Source organism: Ciconia boyciana, chromosome 3 (assembly GCF_034638445.1).
Source record: "Ciconia boyciana chromosome 3, ASM3463844v1, whole genome shotgun sequence".
Classification (NCBI taxonomy): Eukaryota; Metazoa; Chordata; class Aves; order Ciconiiformes; family Ciconiidae; genus Ciconia; species Ciconia boyciana.
In genome coordinates, this window is record NC_132936.1 from 97,307,274 (window position 1) to 97,323,420 (window position 16,147).

The following is a 16,147-nucleotide window of genomic DNA, read 5'->3' on the forward strand; positions in this document are numbered from 1 at the left end:
GAGGAGTAGAATCCTGGGGACAGAGCTCCTATCCCCGTAAATCTTTCAGTGTTGGATCACCCGAGCTATGGTTTGTGTGTAAGTCTGTTAGGTTAAAGTCTGCTAGAACCCAGAATCCGTACAGTTAATGTAAATCTTTCCTTGGTATAGCCACTCTGTCTAAAATGGGAAGTACATTACAGAAAACTGCGCTTTTTTTGACAATTTTACCTGCAGCAGAATACAGAAATTGGAATAAACCAAACAAAGCAGTATTCATTAGCACTTCTGGATGACTTCATCCCACAGCTTTTATACTATTCTATGAAAATTATTAAACTTCAGTGTCCTTCAGTATAGGCATCTGGACATTATAGGTGAGCAGAGAAGCAGACTGGTTGCAGTAACTTGCTAGAACATATGAAGTCAGCAGAAGAGCTGCAAATAAAGCTCAGCAAGTCTGACTTGCAGTTTTCTGCACAGTCTGTGAAGCTAAAATACATTTTTGTTTTAATATTTGCTTTTTACAGTGATTATTTCATATTTTTTCCCAGTCACTAGTCAGGAGGAGCTCAAAGGTATTTACCCTGAACCTCTAGTAGGTCAAGGAGAAAAAGATGGTATTATCCTTTCAGCTCTAATGGCCAGATTTTTAGTCTGAGTTTGACTAGGATTCTTTCTCCAAATAAGTAGACTTGGCATAGTTTTCCCTCTAGATCTGTTTGTGACTGTATTTTATTTTCCTGTAGTCATCAATGTTGATATCTCAGATTATACCTGTTAGCTGAAAACATACATTTCCGTTTTACCAATGTTGAAGTAGAAATAATTATAAGTAAAAATTGTTTCTTTAAAAACAGAATGCGAACTCTTTTTTTTTGGAGACGCTTTACCTTGTAGTAGATTTGAGTGGACAAGCAATATGTTAATTACATTTGCTTTAAATGGAGTATTTCTAGAAAGGGGAGAAAATATTGTCACAAACCTAGACCGACCGATTTTTCAGTAACAAGAGTAATGTTCCATTACTTTGCTGTTAAGCTCTGTATTGCTGATCGAAGCACTACCCCAAGGTTTCTGCCAAGCACCACGTTGTTCATTTGATAGGGAGGATTTGATTATGGTCGAGCAAGTCTGAAAAATGGTAAACTGACAGCAAATCTGGGATCATGGTTGGTAAGGCAGCTTTTGTGGTCACGTGCTTTTATTTGATGTGGTTCCTTGTGTCTCCTGTGCCAAATGTTGTAATGTACTAAAGTGATGAAACTGCAAAAAAAAAAAAAAAAAAAGTCAACTATTTACTTCAGCAACAAAGGAGAAAGAGAATGGGGAAGAAGATCAAAGCCCATAACATGGATCTCAAAACAGGAAAAAAGAGCAAAAAGAAGGGAATTTGTTTCCACATGCTTCAGGCTACTCTTGCTTATAGCCACCATGAGTAATAAACCCTTTAAATGCTTCTGTAGGTCTGCAGTGTGCTTCAGTTTCAAAATAAGGCAGGTGAAAACTTACAGAGAGTTAAGAAGGGTGTATCCTGGTAAAACCAAGGGCTATAGTCTATAAAGTCTGAAGTCTACTTTCCATCACTAGTACATAGATTTGAACATGTTTTAACATTGGCCACGCTGAGAGAAAAGCTCTTAGTTATTTTAAACCGGTATAAAAAGTCTTTCCATGCAGAGGCAAGTTTTTTGTTTGTTTACATTTTCAAAGCTAGGCAAATCTTCAACTGTATCATTCACGATCATTGAAATTGTCATTTCCCTATTTTATGTGGGTTTTGCAGAAAGAATACATTGGATTAGGAACATTGTTGAGTGCAGTCGGTATTATCTACCACTTTCTTTTGGTGTAAAGCTCTTTAATGCTACATTCACACTGCATTCAGGGATAAGTAGGATTCTTCTTACAGTGCTGGATCTCCTTCCCAAATACACGTTTGTTACTCTTTCCTCCCTTGGAGCAAAAATAACTGCCATTATGCAAGGTACTTCCTTTCAAGAAGATGAAACTTTTCTGTAGATGTTCTTTTCTTTGTGATACTTCTTTCAAAGAAAAGCTTATGCCATTTGGAAGATGGGGAATGGTAACAGGTAAAGGCAAAATAGAGAGAGAAGGAGAGCAAAATATATAGACAGTATTACGTGTGTACAGGTGCTTAACTGTAGTACTGTAACCTGTGTTAGCACATAACTTCATAAACTCTGATACTTCTATTCTTGTGGGACCCTGCAAGGTGTAGGGGGTAGTCTGAAATAATCCTCGTTGTCAGACTCAGGTCAGAAGTTTCCCAGCAATGTAGAGAAACCTGCATCTTTCTGCTTGGAGAAAGGAGGAAACAAAACGGATTGCAGGGAAGAGGTGGGGTGAATGAAAGGAGTTTAGGGGAACTAGACAGGCCCAAGAGAGCAACAGAGCATGGGGAGAGTTGTAGGGAAGGGGGTAGGGTAGGGATGGGAGTAGGAGCGTCTTCCTTCATGCCTCTAGGTCTGCCTTGCCAAACCACCCAGTCTTCTGAGCTTGGGACTTGGAAGCACCCTTCTTCTCTAGTGAAGTTTTAATGCAATTATAAGCTATCAAGAAATGAGAAAGAACTTTGCATTTTGTATGCAGGCCTGAATAAATAGATCCATTGAGAGACAGACAGAGCAAGTCACTTGGAATGCACCAGTCAACAGCAGAAATGTAAACATACTCCAGCTACGCTCTCTGCACTTGTATTTCAGCGTGTCGCAGAACAAAACCACTATTAATGCAGGCTGACTGCTGCTCTTGTCGAATTCAGTAGTGAGTTCCTCACAAAATCCAGTTTAATTCGCAGACCGTGGATCAGAACCGCGTTGTGTCTGACACTCTGGAAACCCAGGAAGGCAGGAACTTGCTGCAAAGGAGTCTCTGGTCCGTCTTAAAATGAGGTGTATGAAGTTGGTTTGCAGAGCTGACTAGGTTTAGAGTAACAGCAAGTGAATAAAATGCTGAGGCCAACAGATTTTTGCCTCTGTGTTTCAACGCGTTCATGCAACCTTGTCTCATAGATAGGTAGATCTACCATGTATTTATCTTCATCTGGTACCAGTCCTAATGAAATAGCATCCACTAAGACTGTTGCTTCATGAATTATGATAATTATAGAAAGCCACCGTCAGAATCCGTTAGAATCTTAGCCTTTAAAAAGTAGCAGATTACTGGAAAAAAATTGTATAAAAATCAAACACAATTCAATTGGTTGTGCTGAAACTAGACTTACTCTGGCAGCTGTGAGGGAGCAATATTAATCAATTTGTGTTTAAAAAACCAACTTGCTCATCATATTTCTTGATGGTTTTTTGTTTGGTTTTTTTGTTGTCTTGATAAAATGAATGTTACCAGACCTGATAGTGTGATGTTATAGTTGTTTTTATTCCTGGGTATAAAAACGTGTTTTGTCTGTGAGGGGTGTATAACAGTGATACCAAGAAGGAAAGCTTAATCACAAACAGAGGTATGTAAGATCTATGTTCCAAGAGGCTCAACTATGTGGAAAGCAGGTCTGACGTGCAGGAATCTTTAGCTTGTGCTGGTGAAATCTTTTGGCAAATAGAATGTCCTTGACTATAAAAGGCTTCTTATGGCATTTTTTGTCTTACACATTTTCTTTTGATTGGGCTTTGAGGGACCTGAAAAAGCAGCATTAGATACTGAGCTGCATGCTGAAATTCCCTTGCCTAATTTTCTCCATTTCATGTATTTCCTTGCACCTTTTACAGGCCCTTCTTATTTGACGTTGAGTAAGTCACTTCTTTCTTCAGCTGCAGGTTTATTGTAGGGTCAAAGGAATTATTATAGCCTCTTGCCCTGTCTCATGATTGTGAGGTACTGCAAATATGTTCCTTTGGCATGACAGAGACATAGTACAGCATAGTCAAATCAAACTCTGAGCAATAGCTTCCTTACGTGTTTAAAAATAAAAGATAAATATCAATTTCATAAAGCAGATGAACGTTAATTGCAGAATGTTTACAGAAAGTTTTGAGATGGTCAGAGGCAAGGTCCTGTGCAAATGCAGTATTTTATTAAACTATTTAATAAGCAGATTCTCTGACCCAATAGAGGGAGCAAAGATGCCTGTCCACTCTTAATTTTCCCTACCCATAATTATTTCTACAGAACATAAATTACATACTGTACAGCTTTATTCTGTTTTCAGAGGATAATTATACTAGAAGTTCCAGCCTTCTTTCTGTGGAGGAACCTCTTTCTCAGAAACCACACCTTGTAGCAGTCTGTTTTTCGTTTGAGAAGGGTTGAATTCCCATTTATGTCAACAAATTTTTATGGATTGACTATTTTCAAAAGATGGATACAGGTAAAATGGGAAGCCCTCATTCACAAATCATAATAATTCAGTCTGGAAGATGTATTGGAAGCTGATTATGTAGGAGTGGAAGCTTTTTTGCATGTGAAATCTGTTAGCGATTACTCCTGATTTCATGCCTGCTATTGTAACTGAGAGAGGAGCCTGTAATTCCTGTTGTAGTCATCTGAGCGTCGCCAGTGGTATCTCCATGCTGAGGCGGAACTTGGACTTGGTTGCAAAGGAGACAAGGCAGGATGCAAAACAGAGAGTACCGTTTGCTCTGTGTATGAGACTGGAGACTTTTATGGGTATACTTACATAAGCATTTAAGGAGTTTAATAAACGGAAAGCCAGGGTCTTAAAGTAAGGGTCACAACCTACTTGTAACATACCAGGAGGGACAAGGGACCAGGAGACTTTCATTCTCCAACATTAAAGACTGATGGACCCAGTATACTTTCAATTTCTTAAGAGCAAACTACCGTTTCAGAAATGTTCCAATTTAGTAATAATCTAATAGTCACGCTTCACTGTTTTTAACATCCACAAGTAGCAAAATTATATTCCTGTGTGAGTAGTTTTAGTAAGGGGATAGTAGCAAGGAAACTGAATCGTGTTTTAAAAAAAAAAATCCTGTTTAAGTCTTACTTCTGCTGGAAAAGTTTGTTTGGTTTTTTTTATGTAGCTGTGGTGTACTCAAGGCTTTTTTTTTTTCATCGTTGCATATGCAAAATCCAGACCTGCAGAACTGTTCCATGTGGTGAACAGTCTGCTGAACCCAGACTGTTTTGCCTGAGTAGCAGATTTCCATATACCTCATTATGAGTTTGGGTTTTTTGTATTTATGTAGGCTCCGTTCCTTCAAAGGGATGTATGACTGTAGACCTTTATACCTACCAAAGTGATATCTTATCAAGTCCTGAGGAAAATACAAGGGCAGGTCCCGTTGGAGAATAAGAGCCTTATTTTGCAGAGAAGAACTTTCCTTCCAGCCAGTGTAATCTTTCATGGAAACAGCATGTAAACAGGAGGCCACAAAGTAACTTAGCTTTTGAAGCTTTTTAATTGTACCCAACAAGGTTCTGGATCTTTAGTGGATGATGTAAGCCACAGTGTTTAATGCAAATTCATATCCCTTTTGACTGGTAAAAGACTATACGAAAGATGTAGGTCAGTTCTGCTAAAAGAAAGTAGCATGGACTTTAGCTGGTTGTTGCCTTGTACAACCTGATTTAAATAAAAAGTGCTAGATCTTTCCACACCAAAGAAGCCATTATCCTCGGCAATAGCAGGCATGCTTCAGTCTTCCGTCCTATGGGCAATTGATTAAGGAGCCTAAATAAATCTCTGAAATGATCTTATTTCTGTGGATTCTTACCGTTTAGATTTCCAGTCTGTGCATGGACAGAGTTAATATCTTTGTTCATATTGTTTCCTTTTGGGGATGAACAAAATCATAGAATCAGGGAATATAATCATAAAACAATGTAGATGGGAGAGAACCTCTGGAGGTTATCTGGCCAAGCCCCTCCTCAGAGCAGGGCCAGCTTAGATCAGTGTGCTCATGGCAGTTTTTCAGCTGAGCTTTGAGCACCTCCAAGGACAGAGATTCCCCAGCCCCTCTGGGCCTGTCTTCCAGTATTTGATTACTCTCATTGTGAAAAAGTTTCTCCTAATAGCTAACCAGAACTTCCTTTGTTGCAACACGTCGGCATTGCCTTTCATCCTGTCACTGTGCACTTCAGAGAAGACCCTGGCTCCCTCTTCTCTATATTTTTCCATTCGATAATTGAAAGGCATCAATATGCCTTCAGTAACAATATGCCTTCCACTCCCCTCTTCAATATCCCTCCCTCTCCAGTGTTCTCTTAAGACTGAACAAATCCATTTCTTTCAGCATCCCCCCTTACATCGTGTACCTAATAATCTTTCTGGTCCATTGCCCCCTTGATCTAGTAGGTTAACATCTGTGTTATGCTGGGAGGCCCACAGCTGGAGTAGATGGCATGACTGACATTTGCATCTAGCCATCTGCTACTCCTCAGTCCAAATTATTTTGCTTATTCTTAGCTGGTTTGACTGAAGGTAGCTTTTTGACTAATTCAAGACTCAAAGTCCTCTCCTCCTGCAATAACAAGATATCTTAACTACAGTGCTCCACATCTTATTGATGAGGGCTAAGAAACAGAACTGTTTACAATGAAAAAACTATTTCCTGAGAGAATGCTTTGCATTAGTGATAGTCTTGATTAAAGCAGTTTAATTACAGTGGGTCATGGTATAACCTGTTTTTATAGATGGTATCACTCAATACTTTTTATATCGCCACAGCATAAAAATACACTTCCTCATCATGGCCCTCTGACTTCAAGCATAGGGAAAGAGGACAGTGTGGAAATCACTTTCAAATCCCAGGGACTGTACATGTAATGTACTGTTAAATTAACTTCTGTTTCTAGTGCTCTTGGAGGATCATCTGCCCTTCACATCCCAGCCTTTCCTGGTGGAGGTTGTCTTATCGACTATGTACCCCAAGTATGCCAGCTGCTAACAAACAAGGTAAGTTAGTAAAGAGAACTCAATTTGCCTTTCCCTTATGTGCTGTACTGTATTGCAGTAACACACTATAGCATTTCCATAGACATAGTTTTTCTTCTGCCGGGTAGTCCACGCAGGGCATACTTAAGGTGAACTACACAAAGAATACCTTCTTGATAAGAGTTGAGCACTTACGCAGGGCATTGAATATGATGACTCTTTTAGGTGAACAAGCACGTTTGGGATCAGATCCTGGAGTGGGAGTTTTCTTACTGTGACTTGTTACTGTTTAGGATAAAAAGTTATTGTATCGTACAACACTGCATTGTAGCATAGTATTTTGCTAGTAAATACAAATGAGTAGTTTGCATATTATTTTTCCAGTTGGAAGGTATCGAAGTTCTCATACCATAGTCATCATTGTAGGTTTTGAGTACTTTCAGTGATTTTTTTTCTCAGATGTTTCATCCAAATGAACTGAATCAGCAGTCTACTTGGATGTTTATACAGTAATAGCTACTTAAGGTTGCTGAAAAGATTGCGTTCCGGTTAGCTTACTGTTTAAACAAAAAAGAGTGAGTATAGTATTTTGAAAGCATCTCCATTACTGAAGCATAATTTTCAAAAGAAAGCTTAGGGGCCAACATCTAGGAATCTGCCTCTTACAGACCTCCAATTTGTATTTGTATATTATTTTTACCTTCATTTGCCCAAATGAGGAAAATAATTTGCTCTTTGAGAAAAAGTTCTTCAAAATGTGTTTCCATAATTATATTGAAATCTATCTTTAGAGTTGTTTTTGTTGTGGCTTTCTGTTAAAATTACTTTCTGTTTTTAAAATCTGCAAGTACACAGGACTGTTTTTATCCTTTCTTAAACAAAGTCCCTTAAGCAAACTTATCATATGTTTTCCTTTTCCCAAAATAACATTTCAGATCCCACACAAAGCCTTCAAAATAATCATAGTTTTTTATAAAACGAAATAAGTCTCAATTTATAAATAGAATTTAACTTTAAGGGGTACAAGATAGCTCTCAGCAATGATTGTATCAAGGCTTTTTCAAAAAATTTAGGAAAGCCGTTTGCCAGCCAAGGAATTCTCGTATTACCATAGCCAAGAAAAATATTCCTGCTGTTCTTTTTGTGTTCAGCGGGGAGAAAAGGTTTTTAAAATGTTAGTTTTCATTCTGGAAGGCAAAGGGATTTGCATAGGGAACCACATATGGAACCATACCGTACGTACTTGAAGTAACCAGTTGTAAACCAGATGCTCTTGCAGCCTGACAACACATGCATTGTTTCTGTTATGGTCAAACCCTGTTCACACTGTTCTGCTAAGTAATCCCCTTCAAATCAATAAGAAAATATACATGGTGAGAGGAGAATTTTGCCTTAAGTCTTCCAAGTTTAGCATTGTTGGATTTTGTCTGTGCCAGGATGGAAGTCTTTCAAAACCCAGAATGCCTCAGAAATCAATGCTCGCAGTTGAGTAGGTGGCTCCCTGAGTCAGCATGAAATCACTGAGAGCGCTTAGTGTTAAGAAGATTTTGTTGGAGGTGCAGTCTTCAGAAAACACCCAAGATCAGTTGGGAAATACATATTTTTTTTCTTTTATAACCAGAATGTTATTTTGACACTTAGCCAACTGTCAGTTCAGGTAATTATGATTTGCCTGTCGCGACTTCCTGCTCAAACTCCGGCAAGACAAGGTTGTGCATTTCTTTTCTTCACTCTTTATCTTGCATAGTTAAACAGCACGTCAGTATATTGTGAAATACTAAGTTTCACTTAGAAGTGAGTGAATAGATTTCCTTATAAGATTTTCTGTGTGCAGGATCCACTGCTTGTTTTAAAAGCATTTTAGGATTCTTTAGGGAAATCAGGCAAGCTAAATGTAGGATTCAGAACTACTACCATGTCAAATATAAATCATCCTTAACAAGGAGTATATGACAAATTGGGAGCATTGGCTTTTTTTGTCTTTCTATAGCTTTGTATTTGTTTGTTTCTTTCTTTTTTAAGGTACAATATGTTATTCAGGGATACCATAAGAGAAGAGAGTATATCGCAGCTTTCCTGAGTCACTTTGGAACGTAAGTTTTCTTTTGATGCATTATTTTCTGTAGCACAGGGGAAAGTGTTGTTTTCTGCACCTGGACTTTGGTTGTGTGACTGCTGTCCACTGGATAAGATGAAATCTGGTCCCTTTTCAGAGAATGATGTATATAGATTGTCTCTCTGTAGCAGTACTGGAATTAAGTTCAGTGTTACTTCACTTCTGTGCCAGTTGCCAATCTGATTTTGCTAGAAAATAGCTGATTATGGGAAAAGGACAGTAGGGATTTTCTCCTCATGCAAAAGAAATGTGCTCACTTCTGAATAAATGACTGGAGGGGTCTTACGGTAATAGGCTGTGACTGAGATGGGAGGACGGGAAAGTGGGTACGGTTCCAAGCCTTGCAGGAGCCAGAAACCACTGCTCGGCATAAAGGCAGGACTGGGAGACCAGCTGCTCCCACCGCCGAGCAGTATCTTGTCTCTCTTGAAAGAAAGGGCTGTCAGGTTGTGTTCGATTCCTGCAGTTCAAAGGTCCGTGGCCTGGCATGATGACACATTAGCTTCACAAATCAACTAAACAGGAGTGCCTTGGGACTGTGAAAGGTAGGCACTTTGGTTTCCCACCTAAATCCTGACCTGAGCGAGAGTCCAGGAGCCGATGCAACAGCGATTGCCTGACCAGTAGTGCTTCATCTCATTGTGAGGAGGGGGTTTCAGCTTCCAAGTGGTGATGCCAAATGATATGAATATTCGGGAGCCATTCAAATCTCAGGTCTCTCAAGTGACAGAAGACAGGTGGCTTCTAGCATGCACCCAAATTTTATACAACTGTCGATAGATGATAATAAGTTGAACTGAATATATGAGTAGATAGTCGATGCAAGCTCAATCCTTATGAAAGCAAGATGTTTCTTTTTCTTCCGAGAAAACTACAGTATAGAAATGGCCCAAGTGTGCCTATGATTTTATTTCACGTGCAAAGTGGTTCATGAGTCCTGATACTGCTTGAGACTTTTAGAGAATACCAACTCCTGACGGTTGAAACTCTTAATCTATCTACTGAACAAGTCTTCTATATTTAGTTTTTTGTATGCTCTCGTGCTTTGGTTTTTATATATACTCTTTTGAATTTTCAAATTTAAACTCTTCTCAGCCTGTGCATTTTCAACTTTACCCTGTCACTTACTACAGAGTTAATAAATTATCTTAATCTGAGTAATATACAGGGAATTTGTGTGTGTACGGTTTTTATCAATTTAATACTGCAGATGCATTACACATTCTAAAGTGTATTTATATAAACTGAATATGGCCTTTCTTCAGGTAAGAAACTCCAATACCACAGCATAGATAAGAAGATTATTAAGATTAAAAGTTTAATCTAATTTTCATTTAGCTAGAAAATTGTAAGTGTTAAGAAATAAAGCAAATGCTGGAAGTTTCTGAACAAACAAACAAAAAACCCCAATCCTGTAATACAGAATTTACATATTTATCGTTCAGTATTAGAATGAATGGTAGGTAAAAATCATATTCATTTTCTTGTATTTTTTGTTGATAGTGGTGTGGTGGAATATGATGCAGAAGGCTTCACAAAGCTTACTCTGCTGCTGATGTGGAAAGATTTTTGCTTCCTTGTTCACAGTGAGTAACACTTTGCCTCAGGCATAAATGTCTATCCTCTTGAAGATACAAGTTCAAAAGGGAAAAACACAATTACAGGAAACAATTTAAAAGTTTTAGCTATTTTTATCCGGTGCTTAATGTATTTTTGATGTGACCATGACACTTTGAAAACACAAAATCCTGATTGTATTTGGAGACGGGGAGAGGATCCACATTGATAGCATACTGCCTGCTTTATGGAACGCCAGAAGCGTCATGGGAAGGTTTTCTGGTAATTTGACTCAAGATCAAGTTCACAGTTGTAACTCGTCCTTTCAAAAGTGTCAGTAATGAGAACCAATACTGTACATAACCTGGGAATACCTAAAATCTTCTGTAATTGTCAGGAATTAATGCATTGATAGTGATAGTAAAGACACTTTAGTGTAGGGAAAATATATTAAATGAGAAATAACACTATACTGTCGGTAGGAGCCAAAAGTTCTTCCTAGACTGAAACTGTGTAGGCAAAGCTGTCTAACAGTTTGCTACAGTATGTAACTAGATTTGCTGTCATTTGAAATTTTTAGATCAAGATTGTATTACTTTCAAAAAGACATTCTTAATTAAATAAATATATAGGAATTACTTCATGTAGAAATTAGTAAGTGTCGCTTTGTTACTGCCTTAGACATGTTACCTTAAGTAGCAATTATTATTTTTCCCTATGGTAAGGTGAAATTCACAGGTGTCAAAGATATTTTGGTCTGGGGAAGTTCAGTCATGTTACCCTTTATTTTTGATTGTTATACTTCTCATCTTTGTTTAATAATTACAGTGCAATCTGGGCAGCTGCAACATTGGTGTTTGTTAACACTCTAGTGCTGGAATATTTCAGATTAAGTCATTTTTGGTTGTGGGCTAGCTTTTCATGTGGAAAACTAACGATGTCTTAATGACATCATAGAAATTTGTCACAGAGTTTTTAAAGCAAGAAGTGGGGATTGCCATTGTTCAGAGAAGTCCTTCACCCTGTGATGTACTGGAGATCATAAAAAAAGGTCTCACTTGATCCCTTTCTTTTTATCACCTAAGATTTCCAGACAGTCATGACCATAAGAGGTCTAGAAAACTCAAACCTGAAATTAAAAAACTTCCGTCATATTAGTACAATTTATGTTGTGGAAAAAAAGAAATAAAACTGATATTTTTTAAAAAAATTGTCCTTATTACATCTTTACTTACTCTTCAGCTACAATTGAGAATTGGTCACTGGGCAATTGTCTTCTATGAGGTGATGCTTCTTTCCGTACAACGTTCTTGAAGATTTCCTACCTTTCTTACTCCCCAATACATTTGGCTTAATTTTATCGGTGTTAAAATTCCTGTGGATTTGATTTTTGCTGTGGGATAATATAATTTAATAGATGTTGAATCAGTTAGATTTCAGGGGAATCAAAATTCAAATTTCTGTTAAATAACAGAGTACGTTTTAACTGTGTAATATTCAGAGTGCTCAATTTAACTGGCACGAAAGCTACAATTATAACTGAATAGTGTATCACTACGTATTAACCCTGTGGCCTTAGAAATCATACAGTGGCTTAGCTGTGTAAGCCATTGCGTCACCCGCTTGTTGAACAATCCACTGCAAACATTTATGTTCCATGCACTGAAGGATATTGCAATGAAAGGACCGAAACCTGCACTTCATTTCCTGAGTGAAGTAATGTAGGCTTTCATCTCTTAACCACTGACATAACTCTGTATATTATGGTTGAATATTTAGCAAGGGTCTAATAAAATGTCTGGGAGAGATAGCCGTAAGTTGAAAACTGTTCTACTTTATATGTTTACTATAGTATGTAGAAAAAGTATTTAGAGGAGAATAAATAGGTCAGTATACAGCAAGCACCGTGGCAAATCAAATGAAGGGAACCATAGTAAATTTTACTGGCAACTTAATTTTGGTTAAAATTTTAGGTTTAATTGAGATTGTGAGATATATAAACCCTAATGTGAGTTGTATTTCCTTTAAAAGATGCATTCAGAGATTTAAAAAAGTAACTTTGGTGTTTTTTTGCAACTATTTGCATTCAAAGTTACAAACTTTTTGGAAACTAGGAAGCAAAACACATTAGAAGTAAAGTGAAATTATTCAGAATAGTTTTATTGAGTAAACTGAGTTAAAGATAAGAGAAATGGCAAAATAGTTCTGGATTGCCCAAGCCCAATAACCTCAGAACAATTTCACTTGCTAAAAAAAATTGATTTGTGCTGTAATTACAGAATGAAGAGCAAAGTCTACCCACTCTACCTTAGAGCTACCTAATTACAAACTTAATCATTAGATTAATGTAGCTGCTGAAGTTATTATATTAGATCAAAGAGCAGTCAAAGGAACTATTGCTTTAGTGGTTTAGTTTTAAGAATTAATCAAGTGCTTTCAAATATATGACAGAAGAAATAAATATTCAGAGAAGTTCATGCATCCACATGGAAGAGGAAATCGTTAATCAGGCTTAGTGCTTTTGATATTGATACTGTTTATGAGTAAGTTTCAGTACAAAGCTTTGTAAGTAAACTTCTATATACTGCTGCTTTCTTTCTCTTCTTCTTTATAAATCAGCTATGATTAGTTTTTGGAGATAGATATTTCTTCATATTCTTGTTCCTGCATACATTCTGTGTATTTATACCGTATGTAAATGTAAACACAAGTTACATTATCTGTGCATAATTAAGAATTAAATAGCCTTATTGGTATGGACACAAGAATAGGACTCCAAAGCAACCTGTATATAGGCTTTTCAAAGATTAATTTTTATCTTACGAGATTTTTAGGTTATCAGCGCAAAGGAGATTGACAGCATTTGGACTGGTTGCAATAGCAAATGAAACACTGCTTGTGTTAGTGGTTATTTTTTTAAGACACCTTGAAAAGGGCAGATATTGAACTAAAAAGGTTTTGTTTCATTGAACAATATTTCGGGGGATGTAGAATGTTGGAAGCTGCCAGCATTTGTACCTTAAGTTTGTATGGGATCTCAGACCTAGGTGAAGTTGGCGGGAACACTTGCTGCTACTGACCTTGGCTAACGGTAAGGGATTTCAGGTTCTGTGTTGGGTAATACCAGTGACCCAGGAGGTCCAAAGTGCTGGTCATGTAAAAGCTAAACTTCAGTTAACAAACTTTCTTGCTATGGGAGTGCCAATTGAAGTAGCTTTTTGTCCACCTTACTTGTCTGTGCAGTTATGTGGTTACCTCTGTCAGAGAATAGATCAGAAATAGGCAGCATCTCAGAAAGAAGGAGGTTTTTACACAGGAGAGAGAAGCAAGGGGCCTGGAGCATTAGTTGGGTTATAGAAGGTTATACCTATGAGTAGCAGGCTTTGGGCAGACAGCCGGTTCTAGATTCAGGGCTTTTTGGTGGAAGTCATCAATGCCAGCTTCTGACGCATTCCTGTTGGGATATTGCTATCTGCACATGTTTGTCAGCAGAGCCATTTGTGCCAATGCAGTCAGCTTACGTGGTTTGAATGGCTGGCCCGAGCTAAACAATTGGGGTTCACTCACATAAACCTCTTTTGGATCTGGATTAGCACATCTGTCCACAGCCTCAGAAAGCAGCTTGGAAAATAAAGACACAAACAAAGAATTTTTGGTAGCCATGTTTGTCAGTTCAGGCTTGGGAGGAGGGGAAAAAAAATAGGACATTTTGGGAAAGAGCATTAGTAGCTGGGAAGACAAGTTTACACTACTGTGCAAAGGAAGTGCAGTTTATTCCAGTAGTGTTCAGAGAAAGAGGAATGTATGCCCACTCACTGTAAATAAACAAAATGGCGTTGAAGAAGTAATTCCTTCTATTAGTTCCCTTTCCAAGCAGAAATAACTCATTAGGCTTCAGATACTGTTTAATCATTCAGTAAAGCTACAATAATCCTTAGAATTTAGGTAAACGTTAATTTTTCAGGCACCTGGTATAGTTTAAGATGTTACCTGCCCTTTAAAGGAGATTGCCCCACCTCTGGAAAGTCAACACCTCTGGAAAGTCAACAGAACAGAGCTAATGAGCATTCATCAGCCCCTTCATCGAGTCCTCCAGCAGCTGTTTAAATAAACAGATTAGACTTTGTGGTAGTAAATGGCTAGCAAGGAGGTTTGGTAAAGTCTTAAATGGAAGATTTTTCCTAGATGAATGTGTCTCTGATCTCTTAGTGTTTGCTATTTGGGTTTAGAAGAGCTTATGTGAGAAGGCAAAAGTATTTCATCTAAGATTGTATTTATTGTTCTTTTTGAAATTACTTCTGCAGATTCCTATTTGAAAAATCACATGCCTACCACACTAACTCCACAGTCACTGAGATAACAAAAATGTTTAAGAAATAATTAGTTTATCCAAGGAATTTGGAACCCAGAACATGAGACTATTTTGTGTAAACATTCCTGTAAATATTTCAGTAAACCTTTATCTGCCTGTAGTTTTGGCCATAGAGCCGTCTCTGTTATATAGGACCTATAGATCTTGTTAAATGTAAACGTGAGAAGTGGCTAGTGTTTGTTGTTTTGATATAGTATTTAATGCAGTTGGAATATGCTCAATGACTCCTGTGTGCTACTGGAGTATGAATAACCATTTGAGGGGGTTGGTAGTTTTAGAGATATATTTTTTTCAGTTTTCTGTCATGTAAGACTTGTTCACATACCTTTTGGAAGCTGAAAAGAAGATAGCCTTCAAGAGTTGCTCCTCTTCATCAATATCAGTGCCTGGCAGTCATCACAATTAACACTTCAAATTCCAGGAAAATAAATCTTTCGAGGAAACTAAGATTGCAGTGGCGCTACTTCTTCAGGGAAGTTAGTCTGATTGTGAAAGAGAAGTCTCTTCAAGAAAAGGTATGGAAAAATAAACTGTTGTCTGCCCGAGTCTTTTCCTAAAAAAGGGCCAAGTGTTGAGTGGAATATTTACATTAGATTGCTTCTGTGAGCTTTTATCTAATGAGGTGTTTTGGCTTCCTTACATAGTGCTTTTATTTTATTCTTCTCATTGTTCCTTAAATGAAAACGGGAATTTATGACTCTGTAAAAACTAAGAGAAAGGAAAAAGAGAACATGACAGCGTGAATAACAAGGTATAGGAGAATGGAGTGATGTCCGGTAGTGTCAGGAAAGCAAGATAGTTCAGCAGAAATGTCAAGCATAACAAAGTAAATTTTCAGGAGTCTAGTATGAGAAGTTCAATGCTGATCAAAAAGGTCTGCAAAGATTGTATAGGGATGTCATTTCATTCTTAAATGAGAAAGTGGAGATTAACAGAGCCCCAGTGATGAAAAACTGGCTGGCAGAAGTCAAAAACCATTTGGATCCTATGCTTGGGAGTAATTTTTTGACTGTTCAGGAAGCAGGTGAGTGTGTCTCATGAGATGGTCTTTTCCTCTGACTCTCTCAGTAGTTTTCGTTGGTACCATGTATTTCTTTGAATCTGGTCTTGAAAGTTCCTGAGCATATGTCGTTCTGCCTACACCAAAATATACCCTGAAAAGACGGGGTCTCTTCAAAACTTTGTACATTGTTTTAATCACCACAAAACAAAGCGTTCTCTGACATGTCCTGTGTAGTGAGGTGAGTAT

General features: G+C 37.7%; 1 protein-coding gene across 2 annotated transcripts in view; it reads left to right on the forward strand.

Annotated features, from left to right (window-relative positions):
- The window catches only part of BABAM2 (BRISC and BRCA1 A complex member 2), a 179,469-nt gene that overhangs the window by 128,267 nt on the left and 35,055 nt on the right, over positions 1–16,147 (forward strand). For both annotated transcript variants that reach the window (XM_072856727.1, XM_072856728.1), the window contains 3 exons: positions 6,775–6,874; positions 8,876–8,946; positions 10,473–10,555. In XM_072856727.1, the coding sequence (XP_072712828.1) occupies positions 6,775–6,874; positions 8,876–8,946; positions 10,473–10,555 (254 nt within the window). The remainder of the gene's footprint in view (positions 1–6,774; positions 6,875–8,875; positions 8,947–10,472; positions 10,556–16,147) is intronic.